The sequence below is a fragment of the Rutilus rutilus genome (genome assembly GCF_951802725.1).
Source record: "Rutilus rutilus genome assembly, chromosome: 13".
NCBI classification, from domain to species: Eukaryota; Metazoa; Chordata; class Actinopteri; order Cypriniformes; family Leuciscidae; genus Rutilus; species Rutilus rutilus.
Window position 1 is genome coordinate 11,516,448 of NC_140218.1, and position 26,819 is coordinate 11,543,266.

At 36.8% G+C, this 26,819-nt stretch overlaps 4 protein-coding genes and 1 long non-coding RNA gene across 6 annotated transcripts; 4 read left to right on the plus strand and 1 right to left on the minus strand.

The window, feature by feature from the left end:
* The first annotated feature begins 7,645 nt into the window (after positions 1-7,645).
* iyd (iodotyrosine deiodinase) lies at positions 7,646-11,182 on the plus strand. Its single transcript, XM_084428830.1, has 5 exons — positions 7,646-7,863; positions 9,027-9,227; positions 9,323-9,482; positions 10,541-10,697; positions 10,780-11,182. The coding sequence occupies exons 1-5, from the start codon at positions 7,680-7,682 to the stop codon at positions 10,960-10,962; spliced, it is 885 nt and encodes a 294-aa protein (XP_084284956.1). The 5' UTR covers positions 7,646-7,679; the 3' UTR covers positions 10,963-11,182.
* Positions 11,183-13,184: 2,002 nt separating this feature from the next.
* Positions 13,185-17,639, plus strand: sike1 (suppressor of IKBKE 1). Of its 2 annotated transcripts, none has more exons than XM_084428831.1 (5): positions 13,185-13,534; positions 14,678-14,783; positions 14,863-15,005; positions 16,413-16,526; positions 16,912-17,639. In XM_084428831.1, exons 1-5 carry the CDS (start codon positions 13,376-13,378, stop codon positions 17,020-17,022), a joined length of 633 nt encoding a protein of 210 aa, XP_084284957.1. In that variant the 5' UTR covers positions 13,185-13,375; the 3' UTR covers positions 17,023-17,639. The 2 variants fall into 2 exon arrangements, with proteins under 2 accessions (XP_084284957.1, XP_084284958.1); XM_084428832.1 differs by having other exon boundaries at positions 13,185-13,510.
* Positions 17,640-18,789: 1,150 nt separating this feature from the next.
* micos10 (mitochondrial contact site and cristae organizing system subunit 10) lies at positions 18,790-22,945 on the plus strand. The gene is made up of 4 exons (XM_084428835.1): positions 18,790-18,944; positions 19,454-19,501; positions 19,580-19,689; positions 22,236-22,945. The coding sequence occupies exons 1-4, from the start codon at positions 18,881-18,883 to the stop codon at positions 22,242-22,244; spliced, it is 231 nt and encodes a 76-aa protein (XP_084284961.1). The 5' UTR covers positions 18,790-18,880; the 3' UTR covers positions 22,245-22,945.
* Positions 22,362-25,705, minus strand: LOC311302784. The gene is made up of 2 exons (XR_014629666.1): positions 25,481-25,705; positions 22,362-25,011 (listed from the first exon to the last, which is right to left on the minus strand). It is a non-coding gene; the product is annotated as an uncharacterized lncRNA (long non-coding RNA).
* Positions 23,063-26,711, plus strand: htr6 (5-hydroxytryptamine (serotonin) receptor 6). Its single transcript, XM_084428836.1, has 3 exons — positions 23,063-25,001; positions 25,583-25,717; positions 26,175-26,711. Exons 1-3 carry the CDS (start codon positions 23,991-23,993, stop codon positions 26,532-26,534), a joined length of 1,506 nt encoding a protein of 501 aa, XP_084284962.1. The 5' UTR covers positions 23,063-23,990; the 3' UTR covers positions 26,535-26,711.
* Positions 26,712-26,819: the final 108 nt, after the last annotated feature.

Genomic DNA, 26,819 nt, shown 5'->3' on the forward strand with positions numbered 1-26,819 from the left:
GATTTGGCCGCCATCTTGGCCTCGAGGGTCGCTGGCTCCGGCGCCCTAGCTAAATCATTTCGGTATGACCTGAGCTACATCTGTGCCAAATTTGGCGCTTTTAGATGAATTTGCGCAAAATTACCTATTTATGTGCTTCAGGCCCCCAACTAAAACAATGCTGTGTGCAAATGCATTCGTTGTATGTGCGTAGCCTACATATGATGGTATTTTGAGCTGAGAACTCGTGAAGAACTTGTGAAAAACAGCGGCAGGAATCCCTCTGTCACACACAAACGAAGATCTGCTGCGTACTGTACTGTGATGGACAACATTGCGGTTATGATGAGAAAAAACAGGTATGAGGGAGCCTTCTGTCCTTTTTGGGTCTCATCTTCCTGTTTTTGTTTAGTGTTGCATTCATATTTCAGTCGAAGCGCACCAGAGTTCGTTAGGAAGCGAACAGACACCCATCTTTTCAGCGGTCTCGATCCACTTGTTTGGTGCGCATCAGGGTTCGGATGGCAGCGTTCACACTTGTTCAAAGAACCACTTAAGAGCAATCACTCCAGAGTTCGTTGTGACTAAACATGCCAAGTGTGAACACACCCTGAGGGGACAGCCACTTGTTGTGATGTCCGAAACTATAGTAGACATTATCGAGTGCACTCATTCAATCCCACAATGCACCGCAGCAATGAATGTACAACTGATGTACAGCTCAACAGCTAGAGAACACCTATAATGCACTGTGAGGGTCGTGCCAAATTAATTCTCACGTCTGACCAGAAGATGGCGCCCGCAGCTGAATCATCCATCCATTCATTTTCCAAACCGCAGGTCCAATGTGGCTACAGTGTAATATCATACAGATATTCCTTTTTTGTTTATCCTTAATTGATTATTAAATGGTTTAATTAAGGTTTATATACGCTAGTTTCCATGACGATACATTTCAAGATACATTTTTGCATTTCTACTGGAGTTGCCAGTTTGGTAAGGGTCAAATAATTTTTAAACAGCAAGGACAAACTATGCAAAAGCGGCAGAACTTCCGGCGCACTCAGTGTCCATATTCACTCACTCGTTTTCATTCAGTCCTTCAACTGAACTTTATTAGTGGAGTAATGAAGGGAATAATGAATGAGGGAATAGGGGGCGATTTCGACACAGCCTAGGTGTATTCGACTCTGGTCTCATGGGAAATACGTACCTCTGCACACTTTTTTGCAGTGCCACAAATATGTACCACCCGGTACGTATTGCTACAGTTTTGAAACACAAACGTCCACTGGGGTCGCTATATATATGTTTTATTATATATATATATGTTCTATTTTTTTTGTTAATGTATTCAATGCAGTGCTGTTTCTTCTTTGTAAAAGGAATAAAAAAATTTTAAAAGTCACTCTTTAGTGACCCCAGTGGACGTTTGTGTTTCAAAACTGTAGCCATACGTACCGGGTGGTACATATTTGTGGCGCTGCAAAAAAAGTGTGCAGAGGTACGTATTTCCCATGAGACAGGTTGTCGAATCGCTATCGCGGTACTTTGATGTGCACCGATCGGTCTGCAAAGCGCCGCTAAAGTCAAACACACTTACTTGCTTCGTTCCTGTATTCATCAAAGTTTTGAACAAATAGGTTTTAATGAATGAAACAATGACTCACTCATACAGTTGTCGCCACCTACTGGCGAACTTATAACCCGCAGATAGAGTCACTGAATAAAAAAGGTTTCATGAGGAGGATTCAAACTCAAACTTCTTGTTCTGGTAAGAAGAATCTTCCATTTAAGAAACTGGTGCATTCTGGGATAATCAAAAGAACAGTAGCCCCATAAATCTTCACCCACCATCTTATCTAAAGATACACAGAAAGCATGAAAACAAGAACAATAATCAGTGTTTCGGGATCTGATCTCATTTACAAAAAAAAAAAAAATCTGAATAGATAACGTGTGACCGTTAACCACAAACTCTAACCATGTTTTATTTTTGAAGAAAATCTTACTCGCAGTGGCCAGTAGATTTTGAGCAGCGAAGGGCAGATTTGTGTTTTTATTAGTTAATGTTTGACTTGCCCAGCATTGACCCAGATCTGTGGAGAAACCCCGGGTCTGAAAGCTCTTCAGGAACGCACAATCACACTGCTGTCACGTGACCGCGACGGTCTGCGTGTGTATGGTGTGAGTGTACTGTAATTGGTTTATTTCACTCCAGTAAACACAGTCTGTCTCTAGAGACATGTAAGTACTGGAATACCTCTAGTGCTATCAGAGCCACTGCTGCAGACTCCATTCACTTCACAGCCATTACAGCAGCCTTCACTTCACTTGTACTACTGCTACTATTATTAGACTAACGCCATGCTCAAATTCTTCTGCTCCACTACTACTATTCCAGCTAAGAGGGAAAGTTCTCAGGCCAAGGTTCTCTGAAAGTTATAAACAAATGTTCTTTCAGTCACGTAAAAAGAATGTTGTTTCAAAGTTATCTGGTCTTTAATAATGTTCTCAAAACGTTCATCCAAAAGAACATTTTCTTTCTGAAACGCTTTAGTTGGACGTTCATAATATGTTTGAATGATACTAATTGTTTCAGAATGTTCAGAAAACCTTCGAATGTAACATTGCCATAATGTTTACAAAATGGTCAAATGGAATGTTCCCTTAAAGTCCCCTTGTAATCAATCGTTTTACCCTTAAAACTCATCTTTGATCACAAAATGCCATATTTAAACGTTTTTTTCTTAAAAAATAATTTGTCATGCCTTTAAATATCTTGAATGTAACTCTACACCCTTACCTCATTTAGTATGCACGGTTCGCGGTATGAATATGCAAATGAGCCCCGCCTCCACTCACTCACAGCTGCTCAGAGATCCACTCCTTGACGATCACACGTTGATCTGATTGGTTACAAGGTAGTTTGTGACGTCAGAAACACCAGTGATTTGTGTTTTTGAGACTGTCTGCAGTTTTAAGGAGAAAATACTCAGCAATGATGTTGACTTATGAATTTGTTTAATCTTTGGTTTATCTTTAAGTATATTAAAAACACCACATAGACATATAAACACATTTAAAGCTTGATTTTCACCACAGGGGGACTTTAACGTTCACATAACCAAGATTTTCATTAAAACTAAGATTTTATATATATTTTTTTGTTATTTGAAGGTCACACTATAAAGCTATCATTATTTTCAGTGAAAAAGATCTACATCCATTTTAACAGTTTCACAGATTAATATATATAGTTGTGCTGTCACTTTTTCATTTGGTCTCAACCAAAAATGTTACCCCTAAAAAAGTGTTTTTAAAAGTGAAGAAGAATAGGCTTGAAATTAAATATGACAAAAACAAAGAAAATTCAAGGTAAATATCACTTGTGAGCAAAGTATTTGTATTGTATGCATGCACTGCAAAAAAATGCTTTTCTTACTTAGTATTTTTGTCTTGTTTCCAATTATTAAGATTATTTTTCTTACCCCATTGACAGATAATTTTGCTTGTTTAAAGCGAAAACTCACTTTTATTTTTATTTATTTATTTATTTTACTCAATATCTATTTGCTATTTTACTTGTCTAGTAAATGCGTCTTGATTTAAGAATTATTATTTATTTATTTGCCATTTTACTTGTCAAGTATGCATCTTGATTTAAGAATTTTTAGATGTTTGGACTGGAAACAAGACAAAAATACTAGGTAAGAAAAGTATTTTTTTTGCAGTGTGCCATTTCAATCCAAGCTGTATTTTTGTTAAAAAAAAAAAAAAAAGTGTAAAAATATTATTTAATTGTGTGTATTCAGGGCTCAGCAAGACAAAAGAGTCTGACATTTTATTTCAAAAATATATTTTTCACCATTGCACCCTATAAAATACAACACATGGTGGAAATGACTTTCAGAAAATAATGACTTCAGAAAAAAAAAAAAAATCTCCTGTGATCATGTACTGTATGTTAGGCTACTGTTAGAAATTGTAAATAGATAAATTATGTGAAAAGTGCACATACTGTACACTTCAAACTGAACCCATGGCCTCGGCTAAGTATCAATAACACAATAAAATGACTCTAAAGCGGCAATGAAAGGATTTTGTATCAACTTTAGGGAATATAATAAAATAGACATATTGTATTTAGCCATAACCGAGTCATTTAGTCATATTATTGATCAATTAGCAAAGCCACACTGAACAGCTGCAATTCAACTCTGATTTAACTTGCATTTCACTGATCATTTAATATAATTTAATATATTTTGAGACCTTCATAGTATGATGAAGATATGTTCTCCACCTCTCTTTCTTTCTTAATGGGCTCATTCAGGTTGCATATTTCCCTTCTAGAGTGATACTGAGATGGAAAAGCATGAAATGGTTGTGATATGGACGTGTGATGCTGAAATTTGACTGGGCAAAAATTCGTCGCTCCTTTCAAACACGACTGAGAGACTGAAATATAATTATCACAAATGAGTTTCTGAGATCTTCTAAACATCGCAGCATAACTGTGTTGAATCAGTAAACGGTGAAACTAACAACATGTGTTGAACTTCTCATTGTCAGAGATTGATTGCGTTTCTAATGTTGTATATTAAAATTTCTCTCGTATTCACACTTAACAGACGTAATGTATCAAATAATCTTAATTATATCACTAGTAAGTCATGGGGACACAAATAGCACTGTTTCCTCTTTCCTGAGAACAACACACACGTTATCATATCTAATCTGACTGTGGTTAAATGGGCAGAACTCCATGTGTGTTTAATGACATACACTGATCTGATTGGTTTATATAGGTCGTCTAGCTGTTCAGGGTCAGTGTACTCACAGATGCTACTGTACAGAAGATTAACAGCTCTTAAAAACACACACACGTAAACAAGTGCCTTTGTCTGTGTGTGTGTGTGTGCGTGTGTGTGTGTGTGTGTGATACTATTCCAGACAAAGTCAAGACAGGGCATATTGCCATCTGTTTTGATTATTTCATGTCTGTGAGGAAAACAGTGACGCAAATGAGATGAAAACAACAAGAGAACAACATCTACTACAAAATAACCTTTGTGTGAACTTTAAATGACCAAAAATAAATTCCTAAGTAAGCCTTCATATCATTAATTGCTGAATCAGAACAGAAGTTTTTCTTTTGTTTCCAAAGGGAAACTGTCGTCACCATGGCAACAGTGCAGCAGTGACATCATTTTCATTTTGTGGTATGAAGAGAACCTTTGACTTGTGTTATTTATTTTTAATCTGATATTATGATTGATATCATTAAATTAACTCCGAGCTCATCATTCAAATGTGAACGGCCGCATTATAGTTTCATGGCGAGTGAGAAAGATTTCCAATTAAATGAATAAATCTCGTGTCAGCAGTGCTGTGGCTTGGATATTTCGTTTGTTTCTGCTGAAGATAAAGCTGCTGCTGTAGCATGTAAAGATGTATGTAAAGATGAAATATGCACTGAAACGTCTAATAATTCTGTCCGTGTGTAATTTGCTTTGCAGCATGGATATTCATGATTTTTCTGGGAAAGATGCATTTACATTTAGTCATTTAGCGGACGCTTTTGTCCAGAGATCAGATGCATTCATAAGAAAAATATACTTGTTTGTTAACGTTGATGCCGAGAATGTTTTAAGAGGATTTAAATGAGACAGCAGTGCCTCCAATAAGCCTTCTCTCTCTCTCTCTCTCTCTCTCTCTCTCTCTCTCTCTCTCTCTCTCTCTCTTTTCTCCGAATTACGGGCCAGATTTTCTTTTTCACACAGACACACTCTTATAAACATAAATAGAGATAATAATAACAGCAGCAACAACAAAATAGTCGAATAATAGGCTAATAATAACTATATATAAGCAGTAACACACAAGCAAGTGTGCCGAGCCATTGCTTTTATACAACAGTTCAATAAATAAATTCATATTAAAGGTGCGTCTTGCGAAAGAACATTGGAGCCGGAACTACTTCTCTCCCTCATCCTTCCCTCGGGTCATTTTGCCCCGAATTTTTTTTTTTAAAATGTTAAAGATTTTGTGTTCATCGGAGGGGTTCAAGACCCCAGGACTTTTGTCGCAATTGAACAACGAATACACAAAAAAAAAAAATGTAATGGATTCGAGGAGTTTTGTGGTTGAAATTTAAAAAAGAAACAAATCCTTCCCTCGCGGGTCAATTTGACCCCCATAGGAATGAATGGAATGCGAGGAATGCTTCAGTACACAGAAAAACCTAAAAATGCTCAATTCAAACTAAAAAAGCTAAAACTTTACCAAAAAATTATTTTATGTCTACATGTATGTGAATGCATACTGAAGAAAATAAAGACTTTAGGACCCAGCGGAACAGCTCATTTGCTCCAAATAGACTAGAGCTATAAGGCCATCTAGTGGCAAGAGTCATGAAATATCATGTTATATAATTTTTTTCCACAAGAGGGCGGCAAAGACACCCAATGTAAGATGTTTTGAGCTGAATTAAAATGTGTATGCATGAAATTGTGAGTTATTTTGAATTTAAGTTGAAAGAATGTGCTTAAATTACTATTTATTTATTATTTATTGATTTAATCTAGTAATTTAGATTACTAAATTACTATTTATTTATTATTTATTTATTAAATCTAGTAATTTAAAGGTAAATAAAATAAGAAAATCTCCCCCAAAAAATGCATAAAAAAATAGAAAATATATTCGCAAAATGAAATAAAATAAGCTTTCTGGACAAAAAAAAGAAAAGAAAAAAATTAAGTAGGCTACAAGCTTCGGGTCATTTTGACCCGCGAGGGAACGATTCGTTACAGAACCCGAGTAGGGTTAAGTATTTGACCAGTCACCCAGGTTCTGGGCTACTCTTCAGCGATTGTCCCCACTTGGTCTAAAATAGTCCGAATATAAACACTTATTATAAGCGTACCGTAGTGATTCAGGATAAGACAAAATCACAGCTGGGAAGATTAATTCATGGTGTAGCCAACTCGATCGGATCATTAAATACATTTTGTAAATTTTGAACAAAAAGAGGTATAGTGTAGGCTAACTTACATTTTAGACAGTTAGCCTACTTCGTCCGTTTTGTTCCGCCAACGAAAATATTTCCAAACGAAGTCATGACAGAATCGACTGTGCGCGTTTCCGTGCATCACTTCAAGACAGGTGTTTTGGTGATTCATTCCTGATTGAATCAACATGTTTGAACGAATCGTTTTTGAGTTAATGATTCAACGACTCATTCACCAAGACGTCATTGTTCGTTCCTGACTGAATCCGCGTTTTTGAACAAATCGTTTAAATTAATGATTCCATGATTCATAGACGGTCAGAATACGCCACCTACTGACGAATCGATGTAGTGGGCAGTCACGTAATTGCATTTTTATTGTTTATTGAATAATAATATCAACAACAATAATGCATTGCTTATTATTAGTATTAATCTATCATTATTATTATTAAATAATTAATTATTGTAATCTAAGTTTAAAATTAGTAGGCTATAACAATTACAGATATGAATGCTAGTGTTAAAACGAGACGTGCACGCTGATAGTAGAGACAACTGTGCGGTTTTATGTTTCCTTTGAGCTGTTTGAATATTAACAGAAGAAAGAAAGTGAGATAAGTGAGTCCCTCCCTTTTCACTGCGCTTTTGTGGAACTCCTTCAGACTGAGTTGACTCGTCCATCATGGCGGTGTTTTCGGCTCTTACTCCGGTGTTCGTGGCGGTTTTGTGCGTTATTATAGGGTTTCTCTTCAAAAACTCCCAGAGGAGAGAGAGCAGATCCAAGCAGAAGAGTTCAGGAGAGACAGCCAGACCATGGGTGGATGAGGATCTGCAGGACGACACAGAAATCAGCAGGAAACACAACGGTACTGTACTATGCTATATTTTACTGTAACAATAAAGTAGTAAGTGACAGGAACTTGACTTTTTATTTTAGTTTTACACCCATTGTCCAATCTACAAAAGCAATAATACTTACAATAATACTAATAATAAAATATTATGTAAACATTTAAATAAATAAAGCAGCATTAGTATAGATGCATTATTTTTACATTAGTATAGAGTTTCAGAATCAGAATACATGCTACATATTTTTATGACATATTTTCTAATTATAATTCAAGTTAATGTATAGTAATATTGTTATATTATGTCATATAATAATTTAATCATACTGGCCATGCCCCCAAAAATTTGCAAAACCCATCATGGATATAAATATATAGACCATATAAAAAAAAGTAGACCAGTATCTAAACAATAAAGCACATGATTACTGCAATGTGCAAAACATTTATTACTGAATATATTGAAAATCATCAGTGTCATCTTGAGTACTTGAAACTGTCTGGATGGTTAGAGTCAGTACAAGAGGAGAGCAAACAGAAACTCCACACAAGAGCTTTAAAGTGAAGATGCCTTTGAAGAGGGAAGTCCAGCGCAAAGATCCAGAACGTTTGAAGAGATCTCAACGTTTGCTGGGACACAGAGTTATGAACCCAATGCAAAGGTTCAAGTCCAAAAAAGTCTTGCTGAAGATGTTGCAACATACTCGATTACAGCCCACTTTCAAAAATGTGTCTAGTGTGTTCAACAAATAAGTGCACTGTTTATATGCAATATTTGGTCACACTTTAGTTTGGGGTACACATATTCTGTATTAGCTACGACTTGCTTCAATAATCTCCTAATTACTGCTTATTAATAGTTAGTAAGGTGGTATTAAGTATTGGGTAGGATTAAGGGGTGTAGAATATGATCATGCAGAATAAGGCACTAATATGTGCTTTATAAGTACTAATAAACAGCCAATATCCTAGTAATATGCATGCTAATAAGCAACTAGTTAATAGTGCTACCTAAACTAAAGTGCTACCCAATATATAATTTTTCATAAGTAATCATATTTTGCATATATTACAGTTTCTGATGACAAATAAAAACAAAAGACAGATGAGACTGCCATGATGTGAATTTGTGTTTCTTTTTATTGGCATTGTTGGCTAAATCTGTTGTCTGTGCACAGAGGATGATGATGATAGGCTAGACACAACAGAGGAAGAAAACTTAGTCCACATCCCGTACACTCCGGCTCAGTACACTGCTGCCGAGATGCTGGAACGCTCGGAGAAGTTTTACTCGCTCATGAATCTGAGACGGTCTGTCCGCTTCATCAGTCCAGAACCGGTTCCAAAAGAAGTGATTGACAATGTCATACGCACTGCAGGTAATGCAACCGTGATGGAAACCATTCAAAGCCAGCCCTTCGTTTCGTCACTCATTGTGTGTGTATGTGTGTGTGTGTGTGTGTGTGTGTGGAAGGCACTGCACCCAGTGGAGCTCACACTGAGCCCTGGACGTTTGTGGTGGTGTCTGATGCCGATGTGAAACACAAGATCAGAGAGCTCGTTGAGGAAGAGGAGGAGATCAACTACAAGCAAAGGATGGGAGACAAGTGGGTCCATGACCTGAAGAGACTTCGGTGTGTTTCAAATAGAGGCTTCAAAAATATATATATATATTTTTTAAATTTTTATAATGTTTATTAGTTTTATTTTTGCTGTACTGTACGTTATGTATTATGTATTATAATTTAATATAACAATTACAGACACATAACAATAAAAGTAATATGAGTTGATAAACTCATTTAGCTATGATATTAGTGCCCCCTTGTGGTTACTTTTTTCTATCCCTTTTTTTACCATGGTTAATGTTTCAAACAGGTCACATAAAAAAAAAAAAAAAAAAAAAGATATATATATGAAATTATTATGATTATAATACAATATACAGTCATTTATTAATATTATTTATAAGAAACAATAATATTTATATTTATAATATTATAAAATAAAAAAATATATATTTATAATGTGATCCATTAAAATATATTAATAATTAAAATGTTTTATTAGTATTATTGTAATACTTTACACAGTTTTTGTATAAGAATTATTGTTAATATTTTTGTTGTTGTAATACTGTTCACAGTAATATAATAACAATATTTATTAGAAATAATAATGTTTATAATACTATAATAATTAAGATTTAAATAATATTTGTATAATACTATACACTAATATAATAATAATAATAATAGTAATTATTATTATTATTATTGTTTTTGTTGTTGTAATGGTATAAACAGTGATATAATAATAATATATAAGAAATAATATTTATAATGCTATAATACTATAATATTTATAAAATTAAAAATATTTATAATATGATACACTATAATATAATAATAATAATTAAATCCGTTATTATTATTATTATTGTAATTTTTGTAATACTGTACAGTACACAGTAATATAATACAATATTTATTAGAAATAATAAAGTTGATAACACTATAATATTATACACTGTTATATGATAATAATAATTATGATTATTATTGTTTTTGTTGTTGTAATGATCAAAAATAAATATGATCACTTATTATTATTATTATATTACTCTGTATAGACAGAGTAATATAATAATAAGAAGAAGTAGTGATCATATTTATAATACCCTCTTTCACAGGACAAACTGGGTGAAGGAGTATTTGGATGTGGCTCCGTATCTGATCCTAGTGTTTAAGCAGACACATGGACTTCTGCCCAACGGCAAGAAAAAGACTCACTATTACAATGAAATCAGTGTGTCGATTTCCTGTGGGATTCTGCTGGCCGCCCTGCAGGTAAAACACAGAAATGCACACATCAAACATTTGTGGATCTTTGAATTTGAATTTCATGTGATATTCCATTTTGTGGTTTTAGAATGTTGGGCTGGTTACCGTGACGACCACTCCTTTGAACTGTGGTCCACAGTTGAGGTCCCTCCTCCAGCGACCAGCCAATGAGAAGCTTCTAATTCTGCTTCCTGTTGGCTATCCTGCGTCTGACGCCAAAGTGCCTGACCTCAAACGCAAGGACCTCAGTGACATCATGGTGACTGTGTGACAAGCATCAGCTGCTGGAAGCCATATTTTATGATTATGTTCTTTGTTAATAGAAATGAGTTTTGGCAAATTAGACCAAAATGTTCTCACACCTTACCATAAAGGGATGTTACAGTGATGGTTCACATTTGAATACAATTCCATGGTTCTTTTTAATGTATGCCTCATATTGTGAATCTGCGGTGATCTATGCAAAACATTAAATAAATGACATGTTTGTATCTATGGTTTCTTCTTCACTCTCACTCCTGAAATGACATATTTGAAAGGGGCTTCATGTTTATTTTACAGTGGTTGTAAAAGATAATTTTGCAATAAGCATCTCTAAATTACAGTTCACCGTGGGGTTCTTACTGTAAAGTATAGTGTTAAAGGTGAAGTGTGTGTGTTGTTTATTATGTTGGCTTGAGAGAGCCAACATACTGTTGTGCTCTTTAATATTCATCTTTTGAGTTTTCAAGCATGTTTGTTTAAGCTCATTCCATGTTCAAAACATGATTTTGCATGTTGCTAGCTTGATTTAACAAAGCCAAGCAACTACCTTTGTGCTAAAACATGCAAGCAACATGCTAACAGCATGTTAAAATATGTTAGCAACATGTTGTTAATTCATGTTAGCAGCATGTTAAAACATGATAACATGTTAATCGTGCTAACAATGTGCTAAAACATGCTAGCAATTTGCTAAAACATGCTAACAATGTTAAAACCATAGACTGGTTAAAGCAGTGGTTCTCAAAGTGTGGAGAGATCAGCAGAAAAAGAAAAAGTTTTTGAATAGCACTCTGCCTTTATAAAGCGGCATTGGACGTCAAATACACTGAATCGTTTTTCTTCAGACCGTTGACATTTCACTGTTGGAACAAGCCCAACATAGAAGTTGCTCGCCATAGAAAAGCACCTCTCCAGCGGACCAAATTTGTTTAAAGGTTTAAAGGGGGGCGCGACCAACCACAGTTTGAGAACCACTGGGTTACATCATGCTAAAAATATGCTAAAACATGTTAACAATGTGTTAAAACATGCTAGTAATGCATTAATTCATGCTAACAACATGCTAAAACATGCTAGCAATGTATTAATTTGTGTTATAAATTGTTAGTATTATGTTAAATCATGCTAGCAACATGTTAAATCATGTTAGCCAAATGCTTAAAACATGAAAGCAATGTGCTAAATCATGCTAGCAATGTAAAACATGTTTACACAACATGCTAAAACACCTTATCCATCTATCTATCTGTCTATCTATCAATATATCAATCTGTTTTCTGATAGACTGTAGGCTATTGCCTAGTCTGGCTATCACCAGACCAAGCTCAATCTTTAAAGACTGAACATTCGCTGCCTGCAGGGTGAAATCAAATCGCCTGCAGATCAGGCTGGGTTTACCCAGTCTAGCTATTGCCTTCAAAATCTTCAAACTTTAACCTTTAAATCTACTTTAAACTTCAAACTACTTCAAACTGAAAACCTTCAAATTTCAAGCTTTTAAAACCTTTTAAAACTTTCTGTTCAGGCTTTCTCAAACCAACATCATAGTTTGTCTTGACGAACTTCTTATAGTTAGATGTTGAAATACTTTCTTCTATTTGACCGTATTATGCAGAGGCAACTATGCCTATGCTATTTGTAGAATAATTCTCCAGAAGAATGTAAACACTGTTTTGTTCTCCAACATAAATTACACACAGTCATACTGTTCCTCAAATGTGAATTTAAAAGTTCGAATTTTTTTTTTTTTTTTTTTACAAGCATGAGATGTTATTTTGTTAGCAATGTACATTTTGCGTACTATTACAAGTAGCAATAGTAGTAATTTTAGGATGTTATTAATAAAAAGAAAACATGTTAATTTGACTACTTTTATTTTCACCCAAACAGGCTTTTTACAATTATGCCTGATAACTGATAATATTTTTTTGTGTCATGGTTGATATGACTGATATGATGGCTAATATAATAGATCTATACTGTTGTCATGTACATTAAAGCTGTAGTCTTCAGGAATAAAAACATGATATACAATATTGACGTTTAAATTTTGCGGAGAATAAATACGTTAAATCCATTGCATCGTTTTGCTTTTGGGACTGAATTTATGCTGATTTTAGTATAAAAAAATTGCAAAAAATTTAGAATACTGAAAATTTTATCAAGTTAAGAGTACTTTTATTTTTTACCAAGCAGACTTTTATTTTGAAAATAGATTGTTCAAAAGACGTTGACGTATGACGTTGACTAGTACAGGAAGTTCCTTTAGTTAGTTAGTTGACAGATCTCCTTAATCGATTCTCTTATTAGACTTGCATTTTGTGATCGATGTGAGGAAGTAAATATGTAATATATCTCAACATTGTTCTAGTTGTACTGTTATGCGTCGCGCTCGATAAGCACAGCGGTGTAGTTTGAGGATGTCGTGCTCGCTGGAGAAGGTGCTCGGCGACGCGAGGACTCTCCTGGAGCGGCTGAAGGAACACGATAACGCCGCGGAGGGTCTCATCGATCAGTCCAGCGTCCTCAGCCAGAAGATACACAGCATGAAGGAGGTCGGAAACACTCTCCCTGACAAGGCATGATATGAATCTCTTACTGACCTCCCTACAGAGCACCTGTAGTATGACAAAAACAAGCATGCACTGCACGAATTACAGTTGTTTGCATGTTATTGCATGGACATTGCACAATATGATTTATTGCTGCAAAGCATGTGGCTTATAGTGTGTAAGATCTGGGCTGATGAGCAAAGGTTGTTGTAGACACTGCAAAAAAAAGATTTTATTACTCTGTGTTTTTTACTTGAGAAGCTAACGTTTAATGACTTCAGATAACGAGTCTTCTAAAAAAAAGAAGCAAGTTTGTGCTTAAAATAATAATAATAATAAAATATGACTGGGGTATGAAAAATAAACTTAATTCAAAGCCTTATATTATAAGGGCAGATTCTAAGAATAAACTACATTTTGATAATTTTTTCAGAAAACAAAACTTATGTCATTTTTGTCCTTGAGTTAGTTTGTAAGTATGATGATTTAGCCTAATAATTTTTTGATATTTGTAATTTAAAACAAGACAAAAACATAGAGTAAGAACATAATTTTTGCTGTACCTCAGGTTACTCTGAGGTTTGACTGATGATAACTGATAATTATTTTTGTGTTATGGCTGATAATTGACATGATGTCTAATGTTATAAATACTGTTGAAACGCACATTAGTCTTTAATTTTGTGAAAAGTGAAATCAGGAATAAACTTGATAATGTACAATTTTAATGGTAGTATATTTTAGTATATATTTATAAGTATATTGTTAAGGTTCTATTCTAGTCTTTTATCTTTTATCTATATATTTTTTTGCATTTGGTACTAAATAAAATTTATGCTGATTTCAAGCCTGGAACTAATGATCATTTTGATGTATTATTCTGTTATTTATTTACTTGATTAATTCGATAAAGTTAAATATTATTTTCTCTCAAAAACAATATATATATATACGTATACATACACACATATATATATATATATATATATATATATATATATATATATATATATATAAATACACATACAATTATTATCTTTGTTAATTATTTACATGAGCAGTTTTATTGTATAGCCCCAGAACACCCTGTATATGTTACATCCCTGCTGACACCAAATGAAGAATAAACAATAACTACCCAATATGAAGCTCTATTTGTCCTGTCTTTAGTACACAGAGGAAGGCACCGAGTATCAGGAGCTGTCCAGATACAAACCCCACGTCCTGCTGACCCAGGAGAACACCCAAATCAAAGATCTCCAGCAGGAGAACAGAGGCAAGACAGCTTGAGTTTCTTCATAGAGTCTCACATTTTGAAAGTGAATCCTTGATTCATCTCTTTGTGCTGTTCACAGATCTCTGGCTGTCTCTGGAGGAGCACCAGTACGCTTTAGAGCTGATCATGGGCCGATACCGAAAGCAGATGCTTCAGCTGATGATGGAAAAGAAAGAGCTGGATACTAAACCTGTGCTCAACCTTCACCAGGATCATGCCAAGGTGCCAAACCCTTGATTTCTTAGTAGTTTTCATTACATAAGACGTCTTTGCTTTAAAGTGCCCCTGTTATGCTTTTTCAAATATTACCTGTCATGTAGAGTGTAATACAGCTGTTTGTGAATGTAAAAGGTCTGCGAAGTTTCAAAGAGTGTCTCGCTCTCAGTGTCCCAGTCTCAATTCCTGCACAAACCTACGTAGGTTTATAACAAATTTGCATAATGCAACAATACGTCTACTTTGAGCCTCAAACGCTGTAGTTGTAGCTGAGACTGGAAGAGTTTGGTTCGTGTGTCGACATGTTGAGAAGACGCTGTTTTCTGAGAAAGCAAATCCACGTCGCTGCACTTCCAAAGCATGAGGACTCGCACTGGAATTGATACGGTAAAATCAACGCCATTCAGATATGGTAATGAGCGTTTGATTTCGGAACATGCGTTGTTAGCGGTCGACCAATCATAACAGACTGAAGGTACGTTTCCATTACAGATTTGTGCAAAACTTTTGCAAAAAAAAAGAACAAAAATTTAGTTTTATTTTCTTCTTCTAAATGTCGACAAAATGCGAAATGAAGATGTTATGCGACTAAAACTTAATTTTTTCCTCTCGCGATAAGTAAAAGTCATTCCAAAAACCATGTCAACAGACGTTGGTAGGTTTCTGTACTACATCCCAGCCACTGCACTGGCCATTATTATTAATCAAAGGAGATGTATGTGTGTTTTCCAAGCATTAATGGCGAGGAACGGCCCTTATACTTGAGAGCGGCACATATGAGGTGTTTCTCCCTCATATCTGCTTCGAGGTCTTGATTTTGGCATTTATTTGAGGTTTAGAATCCATTATTCCTGTAATTCTTTTGTCTTAATATGAATTTAATAAAGAACACTCTGTCTCGTATTCTGTCCAAACATACATACAGTCAAGTGACTGTAAATGTGCAAAAACTGTTTCCATTGCAGTTTTGCGAAATATTGAATTTTTCGAATTGCCTGAAAAACCTCCTCATGCGAGCGTGTAAACTTTTTTGCGATAAATGGGAGTTTTTGCGAAATGGACGTGTTTCCATTGGGGTGTATTCAATTTGCGCAATTTGAAGGGTAATGGAAACGCGGCTACTGTCATCTGACCAATCACAGCAGAGTAGCTCTCGGAAAGGAGGGGTTTAGAGAGACTGAATCCTGTATTGAACCGTTTCAGACACTGTGAGAAAAGAGCTGATGCTGCAATGGATATTATGAGAAAAATAAAATGTTTTTTGACTTCGATGTAAACCTATTGTAGGAGACTCCAAAACAAAATCAGCAATCTTTAAAATAGCATAATAGAGGCACTTTAAAATAAGTCTGATTCAGTGTTCAAAAATCAGTCAGAATGAAACCTAAAATAAGCTTCTTTTTTTTTTCCCAGGAGGTTCAAAACCAGTTGGAGCGGATCTGTGAAATGGGTCAAGTTATGCGTCAAGCTGTACACATGGACGACCAACACTACTGCTCGGTCAAAGAGCGGCTGGCACAGCTTGAAGTATTGGCTTTATTTGATTTTGTCCGATTAGACGCTTATAATTTATGCTTTTGTATGTCATTTTCAAGTCACCTTTATTTATATAGCGCTTTATACAGTAGAAATTGTTTTGAAAGTAACAGAAATAATGAGGAAAACATCAAATATGAGACTAATTCAAATTGTGCTGCTCTAAAAAGACAGTAGTGTCATCATTCAGTTCATGTCAGGTCAGTGTGTTGATTCAGTTCAGTTCATTATGAAACAAGTTTAATTCTGCTGTAAGGCATCTCTACAGAAGGCTAGTGTTGTTATTTAGCTTCACCCGATAGTGTCAGTGCAGTCAAACCAATGATATTGCTGAATATTCAGTGTATGTTAATAAAACAGCTTTTTGTTGATGCAGATTGAAAACAAGGAGCTGAGGGATCTCCTGTCCATCAGCAGCAGCGCCGTGAGGCCGAAGAGAGAGGAGACAAACCCACCAGAGACGGATGAGAAACAGGACTCCGAGTAGAGGAAATGTTGCTTTAGATGGCAGTGTGTGTGTGTGTTAGTATGTCGGGTGACCTGGCGTCCACTGACGTTAAAATCTGTATTGGGTTTTCTAGTGTCCTCCTGGTTTAGCTTCCTGCTGCCCGATGATGCACTTTCTGATGCTTATTGTTGTTATTGATGCTGAAAAATTCAGTTTTAATAACAGACACTTAAGCAAATGTGCATTATAGATCAAATCTGCCTCTATTTCTATTTGCATTTTCAAAAAAAAAAAGAGATTTTTTGGCTTAAATTGAGTTGTAGCTTTGCCTTCAGCAGGTTTATAGGTCTTCTTAGGTCACATGATTGAATTGATGGGGCATTCTGTACATGTGAAAGCAGATTATTAGCAGACCTATTAACTAACCTCAGCGTAAGAAAGTTGTATGGATCCGCAGTATCGCATCTGTAAACAGTTTGATGTGGTGATCTTGTACGCCGTGTCACATGTTCAGCGCACTTCCACAGTGACCAGAATCTTCTTAAAATTGTCTTTTTATTGTAAATTGTTGTATTTTCATCTCAGGAAAGCAATCATGTGTACCACAGTTGTTATTTTGTATAACTCAATATGTAAAAAAATAAATAAAATGGAAATATTCAAGTTTAAACGGGAGTTTTATATTACATTATAAGGTTGATATTTATATGATGAATCATAATGAAGTGTGAATGTTTTTGTAGTTTTCAAAACTTAGGAACCATCGACAGTTAATTTCACTAAATATTTATAAAAACAATCTTTTAATCTACAGAAATCAAGCGTTTTATTACATTTAATAATTTGTGCGTACAGTATGATTTGCTTTTGTTACAAAACAGCCAGTCTGGAGGACTGGGTCTATTTAAATAAATCTCATTTTATTGAGTTTGCTTGCTTAAAATACTTAAAATTAGAATATAAATTAAAATGGCTGATTATCAAGCTATAATTAGAATGCCTTGATTTCTGTTTTGCACTCCTGATATGTTAGAGTGTCACCCCTCCATTGCTGTGGCTGATTTGTAGATTGCAAAAAAAAAATATTGTATTCTATAATTGATAATTTTTTTCGTATTCTTTGCCTATTTCATATGGTGGTCATTTTTGACCGTGAACAACACAGGTGACACAAGTGATCTTTTTTTCCCACCATTGAACTTACGTTTTTTTTTGGCCACATTTCGTACCAAAAAAAGTTTCGTACCATTCCGATGAAGTAGCAATTTTTTTTAATTTCCGAACATTTATTTATTTTTGGTCACAGGGGGTTAATCAGATGGTTAATACAAAATGTATCAGAGGGTTAATACAAAATTTCCATTAAAAATGAAAATTTTCCTTGTAATATAATTTTGTACATGGATATCAATCATATTAAAGGGATAACGTTAGTTCACCCAAAAATGAAAATTGTGTCATTACTTACTAACCCTTAAGTTGATTCGAACCTGTAGGAGTTTCTTTCTTCTGTTGAACACAAACAATGATATTTTGAAGAATGTTTGGAATCACACAGTTGATGCACCATTGACTTCCATAGTAGGAAAAAAAATGCTACGGAAGTCAATGCGTGCCGACAACCGTCTGGTTACCGACATTCTTCAAAATATCTTATTTTGTGTTCAACAGAAGAAAGAAACTCACACCGGTTTGAAACCACATGAGGGTGAGTAAATTATGACAGAAGTTTCATTTTTGGGTGAACTATCCCTTTAACTAAACGTGCAGTATTTCCCCGCCTGTCCAGCTGGTGGCGCCATCATGCAGCGCGAATATACTTACACTGTCGACGAAGGAAAGTATGACAGCGTTCTAGTGCAGCCTTCAAGCTAAAGTCATCCAGTCTGCTGTCATCATGTCTGAGAAAGAGATCGGCCAAAAGTGGGATCGCTGCCTCGCAGACTGCGCTATTAAAGTCGGTAAGGATTGGTTTTATTCAATAATCTGCTTAATTCACGGTAGGAGGTCAAGTCCGTGTAGGGCACTCAGGTCATTGATCAGATAAGACGCTCACTCGCACAGCGGATTTGACTCAAAACGTTGTGAACTCCCTAACTAGTCGGCGGTACACCCATAAATCCTGTCTAAGTTTGTAACTCGGTATGTTTTGACAGCGTGTTAGGCTTTGAGAACTAATGTTTTTGTGTTATATTAAAAAAGGTGCTACGTGAATGCCTACTAGGACCGCCTTCTACTAATCTCGTCATAACTTAACGTTAGTTACTATGGCAGTGACACACTACTGGTACTATGAATAGTTACTGTAGTATTTTGGATATGATACATTGGTATATCCATGGTTTGAAGCGTTTTTCTATATTATCATGGTATTTTCTTAAAATACAATGCCTATCAAAGTACCATGGTATTGCACTCTCTAACACCATCACAGTGCCACAGGCAGTAATATAATGGTTTTCTCTTGTAGGTACTGGGCTGGGTCTAGGAATTGTGTTCTCTGTTGTATTCTTCAAGCGTAAGTATATACCTTATGTAAACCAGACTTATTAGAATATGTCTTCATCCATCTTAATATATCAAGATGTTTTTGCAGGCCGGACGTCGCCCATTGCCTTTGGTACGGGACTGGGTCTTGGCATGGCGTATTCCAACTGCCAGAATGACTTCAGGTCACATTATGTACTGCACAGTAACGTCGCTAAGGTTTGTGTTTTTGATTTATAGAGACCATCAAATCTCAGCATTACCTTGCAAGTTCATGTCCATGCGGTAAAACCATCAGTTTGGGCTCATTTGTCAAAACACGCATAGAACTAGAGACCCCAAAGTTGGTCCGATTACTATTCAGGACCACCTCTATAAGTGTACCAAATTTGACAATTTTCCTACAATTACTATTTCACTTCCATGAATAATTAATACGTATTTATGTAATACATAATTAAGTATCCTCGATGGCAGAGGCTATTTACACTAACTCCGCCCACTGATGTCTGATTGGGCAAAATTACGGAAGACACTGGATTGTCCACAGTAACAATAGTGTAGGGGTAAGGCACGTGGTAGAAAGTTTTGACGCAAATCAATCCGAGTTAAAATCCTTCTTTTGCCGAACTCACTCTACTCCCTTTTCCCATCACATATCAGATCGGAAAGGCTTTTATTTTCAATAAAAATGACGAAAATATTCGAAAATTGGAAATAAAGTGTCTAACGTGTTTAATAATAAAGTGTTTATTGGTTAGGTGTAGGGAGGGCTTTATTGTCCCAATAAGGCGATATCCATTTAATAATTTTAATAAACATAATCATTTACACTGTTATTGTAACCGTTTAATCTACAACAACACTGAGGTGCAAATACTATCTGCCAGTAGTTATATGTATAAATAGCATCTAACTATTTAACTAACCGGCAAAGAAAGTGTTAATAGAATCTTTTGCTATATAAACTTGGTGTACATAGCCACAGCCATAATAATAATAATAATAATTTATTGTTATTATAAGAAAATTAAAACTAACGAACACTTTCAGTGCTTGGTCAAAAATATTTTTATGAATAATTTCTAAAATAAAATCAGTATTATTTGATCATTTCGATGAACTGTTTTGTTAATATTTTGAATTGGATTGTAGTTTTTAATCAAGTTTGTTATTTTAGTACTTCAACTTAAACTAAATGAAAATGGGAAATGTTTCCTTGGCAAATAGCTAGCTTAATGGGTTTTTTAATTTAGTTTAATGATAACACTGTGACAAAAGGGTACTTTTGCCCGTCTATATAATAATTTGTTCAATTATGTTCAGTTGTTTCAATGTGTTTTTAAAATGAAATATTCAAAGAAATTCACTGGATGTGTTCTGAACACGGCATGTTATGTGACAGTGTAATATACAATACAATGCATATTTTATTTCTACAGCACATTTAAAACGGCCATTTACCAAAGTGCTTTCCAGCATAATTAATACAACAAAAGCAATTACATGCAGTCACACCAACTAAATTAAATCCTGTTCACCCTAATCAGTTCTAAAAGCCATACCAAAAAGCTACAGCTTCAAACTAGACGTTTGATTTATGATGATCACTGTACGCACTTGCTTTGTTTAAAATCACCTGAGAATCAAGTCATCTAATGTACCAATGCAAAAAATCTGTATGTATGCTTTTCTTTATTGGACTGTAGCCTATGTGCTGTCTTTCTGATTTGTTTGTCACCTTTAACATAAGATCATATGCATGGAATCTCAAGACATTTGAAGTAGTGCTGCACGATTAATCGTATCGCAATCGCAATCGCGATGTCAAGCCTACGCGATTATATGACGCAAAATGCTGCGATTTTATATTAAAACAAATTAGCGCTGTTAACGCACTTATTAATGCAAATGCTTTTAAACCATTCATGCGCAATAAGACATAACAAGCTGCCTGTGAATGTCCTCCTGACACACACACACACACACACACACAGATAGACGCGCGCCAGTATCAAGTTCTCTTTCGCGGTAGAACGAACAACGCACATGTATGCCAAAATGAACGCGCTGCCTGTGAATGTCTGACTGTGACACACAGAAAGACTCGCGCTAATATCGTGCGTGCGCACAAAACAGCATGACAGAATACAGTTCTCTTTCGAGCTTGAACGAACAATAACACACACAATTATGCCAAAATGTCTTTTTGTCGAGTGTCTTCATAACATAAGAGTAGTCTTATGATGAACATGAAGAGTTGTGATGACTCGTGAAAGAATGAGTCTTGTGAGATCCGCGTCTCTGACAGCGGCTGGTCTTAAAGGGACAGTACACAGTAACCACTAATTATATCTGTCGCTAAAGTTATTCTTTTTTTTCTTTTTTTTTTCTTACCCCTGACATATATGGTTATATGTACTCTTGTATGTAAATTATGTTTTGTTCTTGTTAAAATGCACTAAAAAAATAAAAAAATCTGTCGCTAAAGTTAATCAAAGAACAAAGGGAACAGAGAAAAACACTCACTGCTCTTGACTAAAGAACTTTTTTCTTTAGGCTGATTATCACTAATCTGTGTGTGCATTTATTTTCCTTTAGAACCAAGCAAGTTGACTCATGAAACCATTTGTTTATTATATCGCATATCGCAATCGTAATCGCAATATTGACCTCAATTATCGCAAAATGACATTTTCCCCAAATCGTGCAGCCCTAATTTGAAGTGTTTAAAATCCTGACAGCTGTTTTCTCTTCTCTTTCAGGAGCAGTAGAGTTGCATCAGTTATGGATTCTGTCATCTGCCTTTTCTTATTTGAAGCCTGACTGCTTTGTCAGTGTGGTTGTCTTTCTCTCCATAATATATATGTTCTTGTACAGGACAGTCTGTGGTTATTTAATAAAATGATAAAGGAAATTTGAAGTTTGCAAAGGATGACATGAATGTGATTTTTATTTTATTTTTTCTTTAATTTATATATTTTTTAATATGACCCTACAGTATCATTTCAAAAATCGGTGATAGCAACCCACGTTGTCATCTGGCTTTTGACCCAGGCCAAGATGATTTTTGGCAACCATGCAGAACTAGTGCACTTATGCTCAAAGCTAAAAACATGCTTTGTGTCCTGAGCAGTGTTGGCATGGTGACAGTTCTCCAGTTGTGAAGTACATGCATACTTTTTTTTTTTTTTTAAATCTGCTGTGCTATTAATAACTGCATTTATTTTAATTAATAATTATTATTTTTTTCCTTTTATCCAAAGTTAGAACTACATATCGAAATAAGTTCCCATGCATTATTCAGAATTAAGTCTTTAGTGAATGGTTGCAGGCATGTTTAATGCTGATAAAATTACAAATATTAAATGTATCATCTCTTGCATTTGTCAAAGGTATTCACAACTGTACAACAGTTTAGGAAGACCGTCTTTTCAGCTTCTCTTTTGGAATAAACTTTAATTTCAAAACCCTTTGATTCTTTCTCAGTTCTAATTCTCAGATCATCAACAACATTACAAATGTCCATTCAAACATACAAATGAAGCACTATAGCATGCAGTTGATTACTACAGAACACAATCAGGTTGCAAAAAGAAACAATGAGTTATGCATTTGGAAATCTATGACCAATGAAAAAAAAAAAAGAAATTAGATAAGATACAGGAAAGAAAAAACATTCTTGTAAAATAACATTTTAATCATCAACAATCACAAATTTTTTTGCACACATTTACATAAGCCTTTTGTTAGATGTTAAATGCGTGCCTCAATTAACCCTGAATAATGTTTGGCTGTGAATGTGCATAAAGTCGCATTAAGAGCACAATACTCAGACACGCTTTATGCCCAGCGGCAGAGTGCGGATCCTGCAGGCACCCTGAAGTGGACGATACAGGGATTAGGAGGGCAAAAGGAACAGCAAAGACGCCAACACAGTTAACTCTAGTGCACTCGTCCGCTCCCTTTTACTCAATTACAGCCACACAATTACTGAGTAAAGAACGATGAGCTCATAAAAATGCATAGAAAGCAAATAGAAATCCACCTCGACGGGAAGAACCGGACCGAGGTAAGTTTGTTTTTTAATTCACTCATCTAAAAATATCTAAATGGTAGTCTTGCTCTTGTAACACTCCCTCTCTTCCTCACACACTCTTGTACTGAAACCCACCTCTCAGTTGCCCTCCCCCAAAGAGTGTCATCATGACACGTAGCTTTGAAATACTCTGACAGGCACAGAATTGCTCATTCCGGTGCTAAGCACTGAAGAAGCCAGACTATGGACAAGGAAATGTGTCATTTTATTGCTTTGCTCATCTCATGTTGACAAATGGAGTGATGGCAGCTGAATATCCTCGCACTGATGTGACTGAGGCGCACAGAGGGAGTGAAATCACCAACCTTGCCAAAGGGAAAGATGGAAAGGATTACTATAAACGGGACATCTTGATCTTTTTCACCACCTGAGGTGGTCTGACCCGCAGATCAACTGTTTCACATTCAGCATCACTCTCTCAATGCACTTGAAAAACCCTGGATGTGTGTTCGCTTCATTGAGACCTGAGGAAGCGCACACTGTCCTATTCAACTCTTCGATGATGAGTGGCTCACCTATCCCTCGAGTAGAGGCAGTATCAGGTGCAGATCCCTGGAACGCTCACAGGAGCTTCAATGACAGCGGTACTATCGGTGATGGTTGGAGCATTAGTGGGAGCGGTCCCTGGCTTCTCGCAGTCATGCTTTCCCTCATAATTCTGGTGACAGCTTGTGGGAACATTTTGTTGATTGCCTTGGTGTTCGCACATCGGTCGCTGCGCTGCACCTCCAATTGCTTCCTGGTGTCCCTCTTCCTGTCAGACTTGATGGTGGCTCTGGTCGTGATGCCTCCTGCTATGCTCAACGTGCTGTGCGGGACCTGGGTGCTGGCGCCTGGATTCTGCCCCGTCTGGCTTTGCTTCGACGTGATGTGCTGTAGTGCTTCCATCCTCAACTTGTGTGTAATCAGTCTGGACCGCTACCTCCTCATTATCTCTCCATTGCGATACAAACAGCACATGACCCCGCCCCGTGCCTTGCTGCTGGTGGGCGGGGCTTGGGGGTTGGCAGCGCTTACGTCTTTCCTGCCAATCAAGATGGACTGGCACAGCCTGGGTCGCGTGCAAGACCTTTCCGAGCACTATCCCGCCAACGCCACAGTCTCGCCGCTGAGTTCCTTCTACCCCTCTTCATACTTCCAGCTTTCCACGTCAGGGACGCCGTCCACACAGTGCCGCCTGCGGGTGACTCTCCCCTTCGCCCTTGTGGCGACCTTTCTCACCTTCTTCTTGCCCTCTACGGCCATCTGTTTCACCTACTGCCGGATCCTGTTGGCGGCCAGAAGACAGGCACGACAGGTGGAGGCACTTACTCATCCTCCTTACCCACATCACTCACATGGTGAACCATCTCATCCTCCGTCTCCCGGTCACGCCGTGCATGATGGAGACGACTACAGCCATCAGGAGCCACCCGTGCTACGGCATGGTCCGGTGAGAAGTCCTGAGTCAGAGAAAGACATGCGACAGGAATTCAATTTGTGAAGTAGCAAGTACCAAAAAAAAAAAAAGTTATTAGATGCAAATTGTGATGGATGTCTTGCTTTATGTATGTGTGCAAATTCTTGCTGTGAACTCTCGACAAACTAAGCCACTTGGAATGTATGCATTCTAGGCATTGGCCTATTGTTCATTCAAAAACCCAACATTTATGCAAGTGAAGGCTGTGCCATTGCTGACAACGCATTGTGTAGATAGAGTGTAGAGAAATCCTTGTACCTTAAACACAAAGGTGAAAGATGTAGCAGAAAAGGGCATTTAGATTTTAAGGACTAGGACAGAAAGTAAAGAGAGACGTTCGAAGATGAGGAAGAGCGAAAAGGGAGGGTAGAACTTTTCAAGACAATAGCAAAGACCTTGCGAGGCACTCTCAAAAGCTTTCATCTGAGAGAGGGAAAGACATGAATAATTACCCCAGGCCAAGGTAACATTATTTCCCATCTCTTGGCAGGCGAATCACTGTGAAATCTCTATGAATATATTCTTCTCTCTCTCTCCCCATCTCTTGTTCTCAGTTGTCGGTGAACAGCGAGCGCAGACTGGCACACAGGCAAAGGAAGAGAGCTCTGAAAGCCAGCCTAACCCTGGGAGTGCTCCTGGGTCTCTTCTTCAGTGCCTGGCTTCCCTTTTTTATCACCAACATGGCACAGGTCAGTCCACAAATCACACTTAAAGAAACATCTCATTCACGTTGAAAGTGAACCCTACCTTGACCTTAACAAGCATGCAACAAAAAACGGAACAAGTGATAAAAATTAATAGCAATATGACAAATTGACAAAGAGAAATGTTCCTATTTAGTTGAGCAATTATTCCTGAGCTTGCTCTCAAGTTGTCAACGATCCTGTCCCCCCATCTGTGTCCCTCACTTTGCTCAGATTTTGAGCTTCTGGGCAAGCCTGTCTCTAGCCCTCCTTCACACGCAATATGGTGTGTGAATAGCACTCCATCTTTGTCTCTTACTCTCACTTTCTTCATCCGTGGCATCCCTGACATCCTCTTCCGATGAACTAGACATCTTTGACCTTTCCCACCTCTTTGGTATTGTGTCTCAACCCCATTCTGTATTCACGTTGTGATCTAAGACCTTTTATTCTGTACATTCAGGCAGTGTGTGAGTGCATACCACCTTCCTTCTTCGACGCCATCACCTGGTTGGGCTACTGTAACAGCACCATGAACCCAATTATATATCCAATGTTCATGAGGGATTTCAAGAGGGCTTTGGCACGGCTTCTACCCTGCTGTTCTTCATCTCAAGCCCCTCGTAGGCCATCACTGCCACTTTCCCTTTCTCTGCGCAACTCAGGAGAACCGCAACTGCCCACCGAACCCCCCTCCCTCGTGTCTGACCCGCCTCAACTACCAGCGACGGCCACGGACGCCGTTAACCTTCTCGACGCTGAACACGCCGGGATCGACCTGCCTCTGCTGCTGCCCAACCAGGTCGATGCGCTGGACGATTGATGCACCGTAGAGACTACAAAAGAAATGCAATATACAGTGGACCGCAAGATGTGTGACTTATTATAGGTTTGTGAGAAAATGTGTTAAAACATACCGTGCAAAAAAAAAAAAAAAAAAAAAAATCAATGGGATATGTGTTAATGGGTTAGTCGTGCAAAAACTGGGAGGCTGCATCGCTCCTTAAGGCAGATCACAGAGATTGTACATTTAGTACGGCCTCAACACGCATCCCACTTCATTCATTACCATAACAACCAAAACAACAGATGGATAAAGCAGACGAGA

Bases quoted from the DNA above. Each gene is read 5' to 3' on its own strand.
- sike1 (XM_084428831.1), top strand. From the start codon at position 13,376: ATGTCGTGCTCGCTGGAGAAGGTGCTCGGCGACGCGAGGACTCTCCTG. The intron at 13,535-14,677 runs GCATGATATGAA...TCCTGTCTTTAG, and splicing joins GAAACACTCTCCCTGACAAG to TACACAGAGGAAGGCACCGA. The intron at 16,527-16,911 runs GTATTGGCTTTA...TTGTTGATGCAG, and splicing joins AGCGGCTGGCACAGCTTGAA to ATTGAAAACAAGGAGCTGAG.
- micos10 (XM_084428835.1), top strand. From the start codon at position 18,881: ATGTCTGAGAAAGAGATCGGCCAAAAGTGGGATCGCTGCCTCGCAGAC. The intron at 18,945-19,453 runs GTAAGGATTGGT...TTTCTCTTGTAG, and splicing joins AGACTGCGCTATTAAAGTCG to GTACTGGGCTGGGTCTAGGA. The intron at 19,502-19,579 runs GTAAGTATATAC...ATGTTTTTGCAG, and splicing joins CTCTGTTGTATTCTTCAAGC to GCCGGACGTCGCCCATTGCC.
- iyd (XM_084428830.1), top strand. From the start codon at position 7,680: ATGGCGGTGTTTTCGGCTCTTACTCCGGTGTTCGTGGCGGTTTTGTGC. The intron at 9,228-9,322 runs GTAATGCAACCG...TGTGTGTGGAAG, and splicing joins CAATGTCATACGCACTGCAG to GCACTGCACCCAGTGGAGCT. The intron at 10,698-10,779 runs GTAAAACACAGA...TTGTGGTTTTAG, and splicing joins TTCTGCTGGCCGCCCTGCAG to AATGTTGGGCTGGTTACCGT.
- htr6 (XM_084428836.1), top strand. From the start codon at position 23,991: ATGCACTTGAAAAACCCTGGATGTGTGTTCGCTTCATTGAGACCTGAG. The intron at 25,002-25,582 runs GTGAGAAGTCCT...TCTTGTTCTCAG, and splicing joins CCGTGCTACGGCATGGTCCG to TTGTCGGTGAACAGCGAGCG. The intron at 25,718-26,174 runs GTCAGTCCACAA...CTGTACATTCAG, and splicing joins TTATCACCAACATGGCACAG to GCAGTGTGTGAGTGCATACC.